General features: G+C 46.5%; 8 protein-coding genes across 8 annotated transcripts; 6 read left to right on the top strand and 2 right to left on the bottom strand.

The window, feature by feature from the left end:
- Positions 1–12: 12 nt before the first annotated feature.
- On the bottom strand, positions 13–544 carry V1508DRAFT_428623 (uncharacterized protein). The gene has a single exon (XM_066941821.1). The coding sequence runs from the start codon at positions 259–261 to the stop codon at positions 76–78; it is 186 nt and encodes a 61-aa protein (XP_066792171.1). The 5' UTR covers positions 262–544; the 3' UTR covers positions 13–75.
- On the top strand, positions 13–1,665 carry V1508DRAFT_458612 (uncharacterized protein; the record flags this gene model as incomplete). Its single annotated transcript, XM_066942725.1, has 5 exons — positions 13–490; positions 545–632; positions 697–1,205; positions 1,317–1,437; positions 1,466–1,665. The coding sequence occupies exons 1-5, from the start codon at positions 458–460 to the stop codon at positions 1,663–1,665; spliced, it is 951 nt and encodes a 316-aa protein (XP_066792170.1). The 5' UTR covers positions 13–457.
- An 822-nt stretch (positions 1,666–2,487) lies between these two features.
- On the top strand, positions 2,488–4,001 carry V1508DRAFT_465095 (uncharacterized protein). The gene is made up of 3 exons (XM_066942916.1): positions 2,488–2,661; positions 2,732–2,991; positions 3,045–4,001. The coding sequence occupies exons 2-3, from the start codon at positions 2,838–2,840 to the stop codon at positions 3,683–3,685; spliced, it is 795 nt and encodes a 264-aa protein (XP_066792169.1). The 5' UTR covers positions 2,488–2,661; positions 2,732–2,837; the 3' UTR covers positions 3,686–4,001.
- Positions 4,002–5,909: 1,908 nt separating this feature from the next.
- Positions 5,910–6,845, top strand: V1508DRAFT_428617 (uncharacterized protein). Its single transcript, XM_066941820.1, has one exon. The coding sequence runs from the start codon at positions 6,271–6,273 to the stop codon at positions 6,778–6,780; it is 510 nt and encodes a 169-aa protein (XP_066792167.1). The 5' UTR covers positions 5,910–6,270; the 3' UTR covers positions 6,781–6,845.
- On the top strand, positions 5,990–6,250 carry V1508DRAFT_401043 (uncharacterized protein; the record flags this gene model as incomplete). Its single annotated transcript, XM_066938388.1, has 1 exon — positions 5,990–6,250. The coding sequence occupies one exon, from the start codon at positions 5,990–5,992 to the stop codon at positions 6,248–6,250; it is 261 nt and encodes an 86-aa protein (XP_066792168.1).
- Positions 6,846–7,021: 176 nt separating the features above from the next.
- On the top strand, positions 7,022–8,202 carry V1508DRAFT_445751 (Zinc/iron permease; the record flags this gene model as incomplete). Its single annotated transcript, XM_066942421.1, has 2 exons — positions 7,022–7,342; positions 7,371–8,202. Coding segments are annotated over 2 exons (861 nt in total), but the record flags the coding sequence as incomplete, so codon positions are not given.
- Positions 8,203–13,428: 5,226 nt separating this feature from the next.
- V1508DRAFT_428612 (Alpha/Beta hydrolase protein) lies at positions 13,429–14,588 on the bottom strand. The gene has a single exon (XM_066941819.1). It carries the CDS (start codon positions 14,344–14,346, stop codon positions 13,483–13,485), a length of 864 nt encoding a protein of 287 aa, XP_066792165.1. The 5' UTR covers positions 14,347–14,588; the 3' UTR covers positions 13,429–13,482.
- Positions 14,589–15,555: 967 nt separating this feature from the next.
- V1508DRAFT_75324 (uncharacterized protein) lies at positions 15,556–16,291 on the top strand. The gene has a single exon (XM_066943039.1). It carries the CDS (start codon positions 15,695–15,697, stop codon positions 16,172–16,174), a length of 480 nt encoding a protein of 159 aa, XP_066792164.1. The 5' UTR covers positions 15,556–15,694; the 3' UTR covers positions 16,175–16,291.
- The last annotated feature ends 277 nt before the right edge of the window (positions 16,292–16,568 follow it).

Genomic DNA, 16,568 nt, shown 5'->3' with positions numbered 1-16,568 from the left:
TCGCATTCGTAAGCATGAAACATCCAAATATTCGCATTCGAATTGCGAATATTCGTACGAATGCGAATATATTCGTCATTCGTGTCCACCCCTAACTATAAATCGCTCGACACCTGTTAAAGATGTGGTCTTGTTGAATTGACCAAGAAATATAAGTCCCCGCGAGTGACAGTAGATACTTCTGGACCCGTGAACAGAATTAACATGAGTCCAAGTGTGAATCTCCGTCATTCGCGCCGGAGAGCCATATATCACATGCATGAGTATGAATATATGCTCGCGCTGGGCGAATTCCGGCTGCGTCCATCATGGGAATATTTGAATACTCTCGTCATCAGTCTGTGATTCTTTTAGGCGTCGTACAAAGCCGCCGCTAGTGCACCCTGACCCTCACCTTCCTCTTTCTCATAGCTCGGGAGCTTTTATTCACCTCAACCTGTGTATCCTCTCTGATGCTATGGAGGACTTCAACAATTCCAGCGCAGAACGAGTAGCCCAACTTAAGCTCCTCCAAGAGGCGATAGGCTAAGTGCGTCATGTCGAGGCACTTAAGAAATTGGTCAAGGTTGCTTCCATCTCTCCTGAGATAGTTAGGGTCTTTGCTGCACGAAGCCGCATAATGGTACGATACTGTAAGTGATATAATCTTGTATTCCTTCGTAAAATTTTCTTTGCTCTAACGAAATAACTTTATAGGGAGCCCTCAGCCTCCTAAACAGTCGTCACAGGCCTCGACACCGAAAAAATCGATGGCCTTGAATTTGGACTCGTCATCTCCTATAACTACCCCACCCGTTAAGAAACAGAAGACATTACATTCACCTGGAAGCGATGCTAGTTCACCTCGGTTATCTCGAAACAGGCTAGCCAGGGACTTAGCCGATGAACGAGACAATTTTCGCTGTGTTCTTACTGGAGACACATCGAGAGAATGTGCTCACATATATCCATTTCACTTGATAAAATACAAGGAAGAAGATGCCTTTGGGGAGCGGCATATCTTTTGGGACCATTTGAAGAACTTTTGGCCCGAGCAAAAGATTGCTGATTGGGAATTAGAGCTTTTCCCAAAGGGCCTACACGAAATGGGCGAAGAGAAAACATATAACCTCATTACATTATCGCGTACCGCACAAGACATGTGGGCCCGAGGAGCGCTTGCCCTTAAACCAATTTCTGTGTCGAATGATAATTTTAAAAGTCCAGTTCTTTTGGCAGCAAACACAAACGGACATTCAAGCAACAATGAGTCTCTTGACCACGCCTTTTTCTACAGAGCACCTTGAGCAGAATGATTGAGCTTTCGATTCAGCTAGGGCCATATTATACCACGCCGACAAACTACCAATGATCCAACAACAAAACCACTACCGAGTTTCCAACTACTTGAGATGCAGTGGTTCCTTCAACGTGTGGCAGGCATGGCAGGTGCTGCTGGTGATATAGATTGGGAAGATTTGGGAAGACTCGGAGGAAGAGATTCCTGAGCTTAGACCTGGTGATGTTGGGGATTCATCTTTGATCTCTATTGGTCCATCATCCTCTCCGGTATTTCCTCCCAGAGGCAGCCTTGACCTTGCCGATCATTCCAAGCATCGTCCAGAGGAGGCGGGGGAAGGTGAAGAAGGAATCGGAGAGGAATATGAAGTGCGAGTGATTATGTAGTATAAAGGAATTATCTGATGGAGTGGCTCTCGAAGATTCTACAGTGATCTCACGTCATCTTTATATTTCACTTTGCTTTAGGCTTCTACGCTTTCTTCAAGCTTCTAATCTAGGCTTACGTCATTGTTAATACCTGTACTGAGTGGGTAGGATCGCAACACGTACGTTAAGTACGCTGGGAATGTTGCGGCGGGAATGTGTGACCCAATGACGATCAGGCTGGTAGGGAAGTCCTTTTTCAGAAGGTGGGCTACGAATTTGATAGAAAGATTGACTCGTGAAGTGAAATTGGTGGAGACGCGACTTTGGCGTCATTTTCCAGGCTGGGCGTGGTCAGAAAGAAGTAAAGATAATCCCTCGTGGGCTTGGGAATATGGGTACGACGTACAACGTCACGACGAACGCAGATGGGTCTGCAAGCGGTGTATGCAGAGGAACGACCCCAGACCTAAGAGCTTTGTTGCTGTCGGCCTCCAGAATGCCCTGAATCATCTATATACAGACATCGAATTCTGCGTCGGATAGTAAGACGAAGTCAGGGTTACAGAGATGGCTAAGAAGAAGCCAGGGAGTTCTGAGATCAATTGTGGATACTTTTATGCTCGATCCTCGTGTAGGGTACAGAATGAAAAGTCACGTACAATCAACAATAAGGTTTCCTTACTAATGTATTACATGTAGCCTATTGGCTCGACGGTTATGCCAAACGTAAAGTGCCAATGGCTTGTCCCACACAAGCAACTTCCACGAAACCCAAACCCGCGTTCTCCAATTTACGCTGCGACAACTTGATTGACGTCTCCGTGTTCGATCACTATTGAAGATCAATTGAAATTTATTCACGCGCATAGTACACACAATTTTAGTATCTTGATCAAAGTAACAAATATTCAGGTGTCCCTGTAGGCACTTGGTAGCATACCCGAGGAGCAGAGCACACCTTTCAACTATCACATCGCTTATTATCTTGCTTAGAACAGATCCGAAAGCTGCTAAGTATTATTTCATTTTGCATTTAATTAGCATTATTATGGCGGCAAGGAACTGACATGATTTCACGATGCAGCAAAGAAGTAGTTCATGCCCCTAAACAGGTCTAAAGGACGAGAGGTCCATTTTTACAATGTTTTAGACCCGCTCAAGCGCTTGGTGGACTGAGACTGAACGACACTATGACGGAGAGAACCTTTCTTTTTATGCTTCAGATTCTCATCATTGCATCGCATCCATATAGCGTATCATTGAGGGGTACAGGAGTAGCATTGACACCAACCAATGATCCTCTCAGACCAGGCGATTATGATATAATTCCCAATTCCCCTGGAGGTAACTAACCTTGTCGTGAAATACGCATGCAATGGTTACTGAGACTCAAGTAGGCACAATATTCATCACAGATGAGCATTCCATTTTGAGAGTACCCTCGAGTACAGTCACTGGGAGAGATGAGCGGTTTCGACAGCGCGTTCGTGAGAGAGACAAGAAGTGTGTCGTAACTGGGTCTGTCAACCCTGAGGCCGATTTGGATGAATGGTCTGGCTTCGAGGCCGCCCATATATATCCGATCGCTGGTGAAGATTTGTGGATCAGCAATGGGTTTTCTCGCTGTATTACAAATCGAAAGGACGAGCATGACACAGGTATCAACTCATGTCAGAACGGACTGCTTATGCTGTCTAATATTCACAAGAAATTTGACAGCTATTATATTTCAGTCAATCCAGACGACGATTACAAGATAATTTCTTTCTCACGGGGAGATCCTTTCCATGTGGCGGGGCGGGAACTTGACCCTGTTTGTCGAGTTCGGAACGATGAAAAAAGCGCGCGAGACGAGCTCCTACGTTGGCACTTTCGTCAAGCAGTGTTGTCCAATCTCAGAGGAGCTGGAGAACCATCTTTTGAAACTGACTTCCCACCTGGAACGGATATGGTTGGGGAGATCCTTAGCGGACCCGAAGCAGCAAAAAGAATGGAAGCAGAGCTATTCTCGAGATTGAATGGGGCATCTATGGTCTAGGGAAATTGTCACCAGGGTCTCTTTGAGTTCGGGTGCGCCTGAATGTGACAAGTGTGAATGCCCGATGATGCCAATTGTTCCTGAGTGTTAGTAACGTGCAGGAAGCACTGGAATTCTGCAGACGTTGAAATTGCATTTTATACGTAATGTGTTAGCTAATGTATATACATGTGGTAGGTGCTGTAAGGTGTCATGGTGTTCGGGCGCAAGATCCATAGATGAGTTATGATATATGAATATGATAATTTACAGAATTTAATCGTAAGTTAGCCTGTGTACAATATGCATTCCGCGTACGTCATCGTCGCCGACATCTACTCTTGCTTCACAGCGTGTCTGACGCAATGGATCCGTAACAGCGACGCGCTGGACATGGCTCATTCACATATCATTGACGACGACGCTGTCTGTTCAAGGTTTAGGGCTAACTAAAAGGGATGCATATACACTCAGCCAACATTGCAATCAAGGACGGATAAATGCTTCCCAGTGTAGGTTGTACTATCTATGATTTTTGGTCCGACCACTCCAAAGGTGCACAATTCCTCCTCGTAACGTACGGGCCCTGAACTCTTGATCATTTTTCACAACAGCATGTTTGCTGTGCCGTCGAATGAGATATCCCCACTTATAAATCGGCACTAGTAGCACGCTGATACAGCCCAAGATCGTTAAAGTCCAATGCCTGCCTATATTCTTGTAAGGCGCATGGCAAACAACCCTAACCACGCCGGCCATCATTCAGGTCACTAAATCTCGAATCCAGATTGTCCATTAGAATTTCAGCTCGATACAGTTGAATATATTGGGCACCTATGGGAATTAATTGGCCATATATGAATATGTTTCAGCTAGTCACATACTATGCGAGTCAATCAAAAGACTGCACCGGGAGTCGTGGCATCTCATAGGCTCTCACTCCGGTGGCCGCTATTTCATGTAGGCATCGACAGCCGTAGCAAAGATCCTATTCCAGGCGTCCGAACTGCGGCTGCCTCTTTTGGTGTTCCATTGCGAGACCATCTTTCCTGTTGAAATATCAACTGTATCCTCTCCATATAGTGATTATGTGCTCTGTTTTTGCAGACGTTCTCAAGGTCGCAACAAGGTAGCGGATTTAATTCTGCAAGCTAATCTTCAGTAAGCGAGTGCGGGGTACAAAGAGATGAACGTGAGTAGGCCAAACCGACGATCTTCCTTTAAGTGTGATCCTATAGGTTAGGGAATAGTGAAAAGCATGTGTTGATTAAGGGGCCGCCCATGAATAAAGACAAGCTTTGGGCTCAACCAGTGTCACACCTGATATCATAGATCAAGCCTCCATCATCATCAATCCTTGCAATGTTCCATAACGCATGCTTTGTCGGCGCTACTCTGTTGACCCCAAATGCTGTACATTCCGCCTGGCCACTACCAGCGCATCCGCAATCATCCGCCGATGACAACGCCACCACTGCGTCTCACTGCACATAATCGCCACCCCTCCGCTTCCGTCGCTCTGCATTTTATCTGCCAATGCCATCAGCTCTTCCAAACCCTCCCGGAAAGTTGGCGTGTTCATGTAACCTGCGTAATTCCTGAATGCTGAGACACGAATAGCCGTGTGTCGCTCGACATTTGATTGCCGGGCGCTACGGCGGCCTCCGAGTGCGAAACCAAGCCAGCCATAGTCAATGCGAGCTTCCCGTAATTCCTTAGACGAAGATGCAGCATCGTGATTGAATTGAGGGTTTGTACGGGAGCCGGGATTGACCGAACGTCCACGAGTTTGGTTATACACGCGGATTGGAGGAGATCAATAAGAGTGGAGAGCGTGCGTGTACCGTGGCCAATGGTGAAGATCGGAGCACCAGAAGACTTCAGAGATGGTGGCCGTGGAGAGGTAGGCGACCTTTTTTGGGTCGGAGCAACTTGTTTGTTATAGCTCTCTGTTGACTGAATAGTATTGATGGTAGCAGTCGGCCTGCGATACTGCTTTCTTTTGTTTGCTGAATACTGATAATCACATGTAGATGAGATGAGCGTTTACGTTTAAAGCCAGCGCGCGTTTCTACCTATAAAGATGGATGGTTTCAGTATCGGCTCGGAATTTGATATTCGTTGAAAATCTTGCTAACCATGTTTGTGGGAATTGATTGAATACGCATGGACGGCGAGATGAGAAGCCACTTCAGAACCAAAGGAGAATGATTCAGTGAGGCTATCCTAGAAGCCGGGTAAATTCTCATACGTCATTCGTGGCACCAAACCACAGAGGCTACTACACCGTAGCCCAGCTAGCAGAACGCGGCGCCCACCGTTTACATGTGCGCGCGATCCCCAGAGAAGGGCACAGCAGCCATCGCCAACATCAAGAAAATGCACCCCTCAGCCAACGTCGACCTCCTGCAAATGGACCACATTAACCTCACCAGCGTCGTCGCGGCCACCAAGCACTTCCTCACCCTCGAAACAGCCCTGCACGGCCTGGTCAACAACGCAGGCATCATGGCGACGCCCTTCGAAATGACCAAAGATGGCCACGAGCCCACTGGCAGACCAACTACCTCGCGCACCTGGTTTTGACGGAGCACCTGCTTCCTCTGATGCTGCGGACCGCCAAGACGCTTCCTCCCGGCAGCGTGCGTATCGTCAACCTCACTTCATCGGGCCACTTGGGCGGACCCAAGGGCGGCATCAATTTCAAGGACCTATCGCTCCCGTGGCCGCGGTACGGACAGAGCAAACTCGCCAACGTTCTGCACACCAAGACCCTGCACAAGAAGTACGGCCCCGGCTCTCCCAGTGCGCGGAACGTGGAAGGCGAGATCTGGGTTTCGTCCGTGCATCCAGGTCTGGTTGAGACGAACCTCGCCAAGTCGGTGGGGGAGTCGGGGTCGGGCATGATGAGTGTTCTCTCGGTCTTACGCATGTTTGGATTGATATGGCCTGCCGATAAGGGGTCGTGGACCAGTTTGTCCTGTGCGGCGAGTCGGAGCAGAGCGGCACGTATTTCGAAATTTTCCGTTGGAGGAGTGGACTGGGGAGGTGATGAGGAAGGAAGGGTGGGTTCGGTAATTGCGTCAACTGCTTTCGGTCTTTTTCGATTATATTAATAGATTTATTGTTTTTATATTATTACATATTCTTATTTTTCTTATTTATATATATCGAAGAACTACTCAGAACTATTCACAAACTTATATTCGGTATCTGGTCCTTAGGAACCTTTTAGACGTATCGGTAAAACGATGCCGCGAGCCGTGTACCTGAGCTAAGCAGGGTTGCAAAGTTCCGCAATCCCCGGACGTATTGTTGAGCTATCGGCATAATTAATCCTGGAAATATACATGCTGCTCTTGCAGCCGATACTTTGGAAGTGGTGTTATCATAGCAACGGCATTCGTGCATCTCTTGGACCCGGCGTACAGCAGCATTGGACCGAACACCTGTGTCGGTATGACGGGAAAATGGGCTTCATACTCGTGGCCACCGGCAATAGTTCTTGTCACGCTATTCCTCGCCTTCTTGATAGATATCGCCTCAGCGATATGGGTCGAGCACAAATACGGCATTGTCGACGACCGCAACAGAAACCAGGTCGCAGAACTCTTCGTTAGCGGCCACAATATGGCAATGGAGTCTAACATGCACGAACACATATATGACAATAGTGTAGTCGAGTTCAGCCCTTCGGCAGGGGAAGAACCTGACAATATGCGAGAGCTCGGACGAATTCGAGCTCGACAATAGCAAAGAAGCCAAGGTTCAATTTGCAGCGTTTCTAGTGCTCGAATGCGGCATCATATTTCACTCGGTTATCATCGGGCTTAACCTTGGTGCATGCGGCATCGAGTTCAAAACTCTCTACCCGGTCCTGGTATTCCATCAAAGCTTCGTGGGCCTCGGTATCGGTGCCCGTCTGTCTGCCATCCCGTTCAAGAAAAACGACATCGTACCATACATGTGCAGCCTGGCATACGGATTGGTCACGCCTCTCTCGATTTCCATCGGTCTCGGTGTCCGGACTACATATAAGGGCAACAGCTACACGAGTAATATCATTCAGGGCGTGATGAATGTTATTTCCGCTGGTATTCTAATCTATACTGGTCTAGTCGAGCTGCTGGCGCGCGACTTCATCCTTCATCAGGAGTGCCATCGCGACCAGGAAAAGCTAGTTTTTAATGTGGTTTGCACTATGACTGGTGCCGGAATTATGGCTTTAGTGGTAAAATGGGCATAAGCGATATTTACTGGTATGATAGACTTGATAGCAGACATGTTTTGCACCATCAGTAGCATCTAAATGACTGTAGATTACCGACCCAAAGAGAATGGTTGGTAGAAGCCCCATGAATTTAAAACTATATACACTGCCTGGTAAGCTCGAGTTATCGCAGTTACCCTGCGCAGCCCCTGACGAGATGCACGGCGATCAGGGGCAAACAGACGTACGATAACTTTAATTTTAGTTTGGCGGCGCAGAACAATGATGGATCCATTTCCCTACATGTAATCTGGGTCCGTGTTTTGACCCGTCAACTCGTTTATTGCTATCATTGAAAATAAGACGTAAATACATGACCACAAGTTTCCTGTTTAACATCTTTAGTTTGCCAGCAGTCCGCCAGTGCCTCAAAAGTTTGCTCATCTATTTCCTTGAAATGAGCTGCGGCTGCTGCTACTATTGTGTCGCGGCCGTTACATATCGGGTGCGAAGGCGCAAATAAATGTACAGATGGACAACGTAATGATATTTTGTGGGGTCAGAGAGATCTACTGTAAGACCATTGGAATGCGCACTTGTAACTCTGAGTCAACGAGGACCATGATTCTATAGGAAATCAAGTAGCCAGTGAATTGAGTTGACACTCTTTTGCCATTGTGTAAGGTGCGGAGCTCCTTCCCAAAGCCATTGCCACAGCAACGTAGTTCATTTTAGATGGCGAGTGAGATAAGATAGGTAATCCTCCTGAGGATCTTGGGGCCCTTCAGGTTTGGGTTATTTTCCGACTTAGCTGTAACCGCATTAATCTTGGTGCTCCAAAAAGGCTTAGCTCGTGGCTGGCATGTTATATATTACTTGAACTGTTCACCCAAATCCTTAATCGCTGTCAATTTATCTTGTTCGATTGCCACCCCAAAAATAGCTAGTCGTGACAATCCGTATGTAATCGGATTTAACTTCTTCTCATGTTCCATTCGCAGCACACGGTCGGAATACCGTGACCTGCCTCGAGTTCAATGCAGATTGAATTATAACTGCCTCTGATGATTGTACTATTAATGTGTATCACACTGCAACCACAAAACTTCATGCTACACTACGAGGTCATAGAGGTGGTGTTTGGACCTTAGGATTTATTGGGAAGACGCTAGTTTCGGGTTCTATAGACAGCACAGTTCGTGTGTGGGACATTGAAAGGCCGAAATGCACTCATGTTTTCTCCTGTCGCAGTTCACCAATTCGGTGCCTTAGGATCCTGCAACCTGTAACGACGGGCAGAAATCCATCGTTAGAGCCAAGTTATCCGATCATTGTCACTGGGCTGCGAGTTGGTTCTATCCGAGTTTGGCGATTACCTGATCTCGAGAGAGATACCTTCCGGAAGCAGAAAACAGTCAATTTTTCTTGCGCGCTCTTCTGGGTCACACCAATACAGTCCGTGATATATCCGGCCACGGCATCTTTTAGTCTCCGGTTCGTATGACTCGTCCGTCTATGATTGGAAGATTGACACTGGCAAATGCATATTTCGACTGGTTGGTCACAAGGCAAAGGTATACTCTGTTGTGATGGATGCGGATGTATTTCTGGATCTATGGATTGTTCTGTCAAAGTGTGGAGCTTAGACTCTGGATCATGCTTATATACTCTTGAGGGGTTCAGGGTTTACCCTGAACCCTGAACCCTGAATCATAAAAATCTCGTTGGACTTCTTGGATTATATGAAGATAGCCTAGTCTCTGCGTCAGCAGATTCAACCCTGCGGGTATGGGATGCTGAGAGTGGACGATGTCTTCATGAGCTTGCACGACATGTTGGAGCTATCACTTCCATTCAGCATAATGATAAAATTATTATTTCAGGGAGCACTGACACGACAAAAATGTGGAATATCCGGACAGGAAAATTTGCTAAAGATCTAATCTCTGACCATCGTAGGGTTTGGCAGCTAAAGTTTGACAATCAGCGATGCGTTGCTGCTGTACAGAGAGAATCATTCACGTTCGTTGAGGTAGTTGTATCGTTTGACGACATTACAGGTGTTATTAGGGAGAGAATAAAGGATTGTGCACCGGGATCACTATCCGCCCCTAGCTGAACCGAGTGCGACTTAAAATACTTGTTAATGCCTCCAGCATTTTAGTATGGAGCAAGCGTGCGTTCCACGTCAAGTTGTTGTCGCGTTTTTGTCTTTTTTCACTATTAAGAGAGTCGAAATGTCAGGACTGCCGCCTGACCTGCAACTAGCTTGCCCTCGTTATCCTTGTTCTGGTAGTTTGCCGCTGAGTTTGCCGGTCGGTCGCTTGGATTTGTGCTGTGTGGCTTGCTTTGTGTCTTGCGGTTTTCTCTTTGTTTGTTGCCTTGTTTGCGTGGTTTGCTTTGTTCCGGCAATTGTACATGAGGCTGAAAGCCGGCCCAGGGAATACTGGGGCGTGGTTCCCCGCTGTTGTAAATATAAATACTAAAACAGCTCCACTAAGTTCAGATACTAAATGATCTGGTCCTTACATTATAGTCTGTTATCTGTGGTCTGATCGACATGGCTTCACACTACCACATTAGAGGAAGAAGGCAGACCTACCAGAGCTAAAAAGCTTGAAGCGATATAGGTCAGCCCTATAGCAACAAATCCTGATCGTACTCTGATGTTTGGTCAGAGCCGCTCTGTTGGCAGTTTGCAGAGTCTCTTCTACAAGTTGTGTGCGTCACTCTGACGGCTCGACTGAGCGAGTCAGTGAACAATGTAAGTGGCAAAACCCTTACGATGCGGGACAGCAAGAACCGACCAGTTACTTGACCAGCCTTAACACTTATAAAAATGCATAACTTTGCTTATAAAATTCATATAGCAAGCATAAATTGGCTATTAATACTTTATATGGTTATCCGTAAGTTAATGACAATACTACTATAAAACTGAAGCTAATGTACAAACTTACTCTAGTTCCAATGACTCCGGTAGTCTTCGATGTGATTTATATTTTGTTACTACGAACGCCGCAGATTGACCCTCAAAGCCACGAGAGTAGCACTCTATGTACCGCCATGCCTTCCGCGCATGCATGGCCACGAACGTTCTGACCCCAAATACTGTGCAAGATTTTCGGAATCCGTTGCTGGAGCGAACGGAAAGAATAATCATTCAGCTCTGGCGGCTCTTGTGGCCTCACCCCAGACTCGCTCTATAAAATTGCACTCGCAGTGAAACTTCGGATATCATGAGAACATATGCCCAGACCCACTACAACTTCTTCAATACTAGATTTCTGGGCTCGGAAGTCTGGCTGATTCGCAAGGACATGAACGGCACAGCAGCACATGTTCTCCGCATTTGATTCATTTCCAGCAAAATTGTTTTGAGGCCCTTTTAAATGCCTCTCTTCGTTTCATCGACGTGGTTCTCGCAGTCAAAAGTAGAGATTACTACGCAGTGGAAAAGTGTCTCATTCGGTGGTGAAGTACGTTATTTCATATCTCTGACACGTACCTTACATGGCTCAAACCTCGATTGACACTTAGCAATATACATATACATATATCCTGTGAGAAGTGTAGATGAGGGGCTGAATCGACTAGCATGAACAATGAGTGTAACGAGGCTGGACTGGACTGGATTACGAAGACTACTCGGCATACCCGACACACCTGATCGCTAACAATGTTTTAATCTTTCCCGATTGTCGCTATAATTCTGGCTCTCATTTGGGCCGGATTGCCAGCGGGATATCCGTATCGAGACAGTATTTCCTTAATTGCTCACAGTTCATGTTCTCAATTACATCGACATTGGACAGAGCTGGCAGCTTGTACTAAATGCTGGTGTTAGACTAATGCGATGCTTATCGAATTGCTCTTGTATACTTACCGGCGGCAGTTTCAATAGAGATCCGTCACAGAAAGGGATAACGTAAAATGGCATACGCCCACCGTCCGCGGCCCCATTGGCATTCTAATGCAAATGCCGTCGATTCCTTCAACCAAATGACCCTCGATGCTGTCCAACCGCTGTTCCATGCATGTTCCATTCTGTCGATCTGCTGCGACATTTGTCGAAGTATCTCTTGTACTGGTTCCCAGCCTGACGAATATTAATATCCATAGGCAACTCTTATTGTTTGAATCGACGAAACATACGCGTAATTCTTATTCTTTCTCTCACTCTTTTAAATAACAGAGAGATTCAGCTTATTTGTTGTAATATTGACTATATTGAAGCACACAATAGCAAACATAACATAGGACATGACTGAAGGTTCCTATGACCTCTATATATAATTGAGTCATTTCCTTCTGGAACCTTCTAGGCATTCCACCCAATACCCAATTGCGTCATGCTTACATAGTGCTAGAATATTCTACAATCTACGATCGTAGGCTAGAGTGTTCTACATATTTCCACATTATTCAGTTGAGATGGACGTCGATCATCATCTAGCCCGCCATAAAGTTAGCCTTGTGATAGCCTTGTGAAATTGCTTATCCTATCAGCCCGACGACTTTAGCTCAGAGTCCACATACACGCAAAAGATGTTCTCGCAGTCGCCAAGTCCAGATCGGTTGGTATTCCGAAGACTGTGGAGGCAAAACTAGCCGTACCGAGCGAGTCTCGAAGTCGGGGTAGTGCGATTGGTTGCTCCTTTATCATATCGATCTACAAAGCCTCGAAGGCAATAGAGGGAGGACGGAATAGTCCCTGTGGATGATAATTATAGTCGTTCAGCTGGCTAAAGAGTACTAGAAACGCAAAGTACTTGCCATGTGTATATGCAGTCTGTGATAGGGGGGCCTTAACTAGCGTAACCTTAGCCCAGTACCATGTTTTTGACGCTGGCCAAAAATGGAATTCTTAGAAAAGTTCGACCGATTCATTCGAACTGCTACTTTAAGTGGCAGGGCATCGGCAATCTAGTGGCTGCCTTGACGACGAAATCTAATCAATTGTAACTGAGGACATGTCAAGAGCGAACTCCTGAGGGTTTGGTACTTAGGGCTCTGGTCGGCAACTGTCGCTCTCACCCTGGATCAATGGCGATGCTCCTTTGTCAGGGCTGACAGCTGGCAGCGTTGCTGAAGGTTAACCTTCCAAACAACACTCGTCGCGCTGTCAAACAATCATGCAAATACCCAAACCGATCAATTCGTCACAACTCCACTCACACCATAAATAGGTCCCGTACACGATCGACCTAGCGTTATGACTGACGCATCGGCTGGTGTCCTGGTGAAATATGCCACAGATGTTGAGTCTTCGAGCGACAATTTTTTTGATCTGTCGCGATCCCGCTGTAGCCTAGTGACCAGCTGCAGTCTAGGAAGCCACAACCCATCCGACAATCGCCAATTATCGCAACCCTCCTGTCTCCACTAGAATCGCAGGCTCACAGTGTGAAAAGGCTTCGGTGAAAGGGGAACAGGTTTCTGTATCTTCCATGTCAAATGAAATGACAATACTGGATATACCACTTCCTCATTGGACACTATTCAATCTTGGAATTTGCTCCAATGCAGAAAACAATATGACATCTTGTGACACCTAAGACAACACGTCCTCGTCTATTTCGCTATCACTAAATCTCCGGAACAATGGCTACGCATCCAAAAACTCGATAATCTGCTTCGAAAACATATCTGCGTACTCATTCAAGAATCCATGGCCCGAATCGGGAAAAATGTGCAAATGTGCTTCCGCGTTCACCAACCTCTTCCATAAAACCCAACTATTCTCCGTAGGTATCAATAGGTCGTTACTGCCATTCGCGACGAAAACGGGTATTTTAATTTGGTCGAGCCGGTCGTAGCTGCCATCCTCTCTAAACTCGCCCCCGAGCCATTTCTTCGCAGCAGCAATCTGCCTCTGTGTTCCGTCTGGCCCGACGTAATCGGCGCGATTCGGCCGAGCAGCAGTCATCCTCTTCCACCAAAGTTCGCCGAGCGCTTGCTTTTTCTCACTAAGACTGTAGAATGTCCTCAAAAAGCCATTGTTGTTTTCCTCTTCAGTAGTTGCACTAGCAAGGATCTCCAAATATTCAGGGTTGCCGTTCTGAACGCCGGGACCAGCACTCGGTCCCGTACCCGCAAGTATCAACTTTCTCACAAGGTGAGGCGCATTCAGTGCGATGAGTTGTGCCACAAAGCCGCCCATTGAGAAGCCAAACACGTCTACTTGTTTGATCTCAAGTGCATCGATGACGTCGACAATGTTCTGGGCCCATTCTGTATAAGATTCGGGGATCTCGCCGCTAGATCGGCCAACTCCTGAATTGTCGATGAGGATAATTGGCCGGGTAGCTGCGATTGGGTTTATAAGATTAGGATCCCAATGGTCAACAGTCCCGCGGAAATGAATGTTCAGCACCAAGGGAATCCCATTTGATGCCCCAAAGTAGCGGTAGGCATATTTGACACGCTTCGCCTGAATGTATTGATCCTTGACAGTCTCGTAAGTCGACATCGCTCCAATAAAATATTTGTAAACGTAGTATTAAATGTAATGCTAAAGCAATAATGGAGGAGGCATAGTGGAGAGCATTAGAGCTTTATACCATTTTTTTACTAGCTAATTCACTTTTGCGCGCCGCTGATGTACGAGATTAAATTGATCACTAATACAACAGCGTTCGTCTTGCTTATGTGACAGAGCAGGAAGCTAAGCTGGAACATAAGATGTGACATAATGCGGTGACACAATCCGGGTTGATCCAACTGCTAGTTGGAACCGAGAGCGCTTGGCGACAGAGGACCTAACAATTCAGCTGGCCATAGCCCTAACTTTCCACTGAAATCCTCAGCAAATTATGAATAATCATCGACAATAAATCCACTAGATGATTCTCCGCCGATATTCCCAAACCACCACAAAAATAATCAATAATCAGCCAAATTGATTTTGCGTTTGGGAATATGATCTCCTTATCCCGAGTCGCCGACGCACTCGCAGCAGGTAACCGGCAGTCCGTGTGTCAGCCTATGATTGGCCGTCGCGCTCCGACATGATTAAGCGAGCTTGCCCACTATTGGATCTGGTTCTACACAATTATGCCGATACCGAATGTTTCGCGAAAGCATTTATCCAAGCCTATCGCTAAGCTACCTGAAAAAAAGGAAGCTTTTGTCCATTGTGGCAACTTGCGAATTGCTTGGTTTACATGGGAGTACGAAGAATTTTGTGTCAGATTGGTAATCCCTCTTGTGATATAGTGATTATCAAAATCCTACTATCCCTGAGCTTCGCTGCGGACTGGCCAGGAAGTCTGCAACAGTCTCGTCCGACCAAGCCAGTCCTGCCTCTCATGCGGTGGCGCATATTGTATGCAATAATGCACAGTCTTTAAGTCAATGGTCAGTCAAATTTGTCCGGTAACATGGGGACTCCGGATAACTAGCCTTCCGCTCGTCAGTGACTGACTACTGCTGTCGTTTGTAAGTTAATAATCCAAGGCACGGGAAGCTCGGACCAATGTTCTTCCCAGTTGGCGATCCTTTGCCGTTTGCAGTAATAATCTTCGGTCGCACGAGCCTCGTCTAAGGACAGTGGCTGCCCAATCGGGGACCGTTGTGCAGGGTCTACTTTGCCACCAAGTTCCTTTAAAGTTCCGTAACAGAATATTATCCCAAAGAAGTAACCCTGAACCTAAGCTATTTCTTACAGCGATTCTAAGAACAGAAATTTTGCAGCTTCAAACTTCCGTAACGTTAGATTAAGGTTTAAGGTTAAACTCTCTGGGGCGGTTGACTAGGCAAGATGTCAACAAAACTAACGCGCTCGACAAATAATATCTGCCATCTGGCCCTAGTTCACAATGCCTGGCACTAGTCGTCAACACCAAAAACAAGTCGCATTGACTGCTGCTGCATCCTGTATAGTAACCATTAGTTTTATCCAATTTTATACTCTTGTCTCGCAATACATTGTGCTCGCTGGGTCCGTCGAGGATGTTGTTTCATACAGCAGTCCAATAATGTATGACAGTACGCCATTCAATTTTAATAGCATTGACGATTCGGAGGCAATATTTCGATTTCGCTTCTCCAAGGACCAAATACTCAGCATCTTGCCTTACCTCCGACTTGATCTCATCCAATGGTCTCATCGTTATCGCCCTGATCATTTGACAGCCTTTTGTATTCTTCTGCGACGGCTTGCATACCCGGAGAGGTGGGGGTCTATGGTGAGGGACTTTGGACGGTCACAGTCTTATCTGTGCTCTGTGACAAGAGATGTAGTTTTCATCTTGTGCATCGCTACAGGGCCATGCTCGAATAGGACTTTAGGCAACTGACACCAGAGACTCTTTTGCGGTACGCAGGTCATGTGGATAAAAAGTGCGGCTATCCAAATATTTGGGGATTTATAGACGGCAATTTTAGACCAACCACGCGTCCGACCGAGAACCAAAGGCTTGTGTACTCTGTGTATAAGCATGCACATGGTTTTAAGTACCAAGCGGTCGTGACTCCGGACGGCCTTGTTAGATGCCTCTTTGGACCCACGGAGAAAAAAATCGGAGACTGGATGATGCTAAAAAAGTCGGGACTTGAAGGTATCCTGAAGCAAGTGGATTCGATGCTCCCTGTTGGCCAACATTTGTGGATATACGGCGACGCCGCCTACTCCGAAGGCTACGGTATCATGGGACCGTTCAAGACTACGACATCCTATCTTGTGTTAACAGC

This window comes from Lipomyces doorenjongii (genome assembly GCF_038497915.1).
Source record: "Lipomyces doorenjongii strain NRRL Y-27504 unplaced genomic scaffold V1508scaffold_167, whole genome shotgun sequence".
Classification (NCBI taxonomy): domain Eukaryota; kingdom Fungi; phylum Ascomycota; class Lipomycetes; order Lipomycetales; family Lipomycetaceae; genus Lipomyces; species Lipomyces doorenjongii.
Note: the sequence above shows the minus strand (reverse complement) of the source record. Positions and strands in the feature narration are given on the sequence as shown.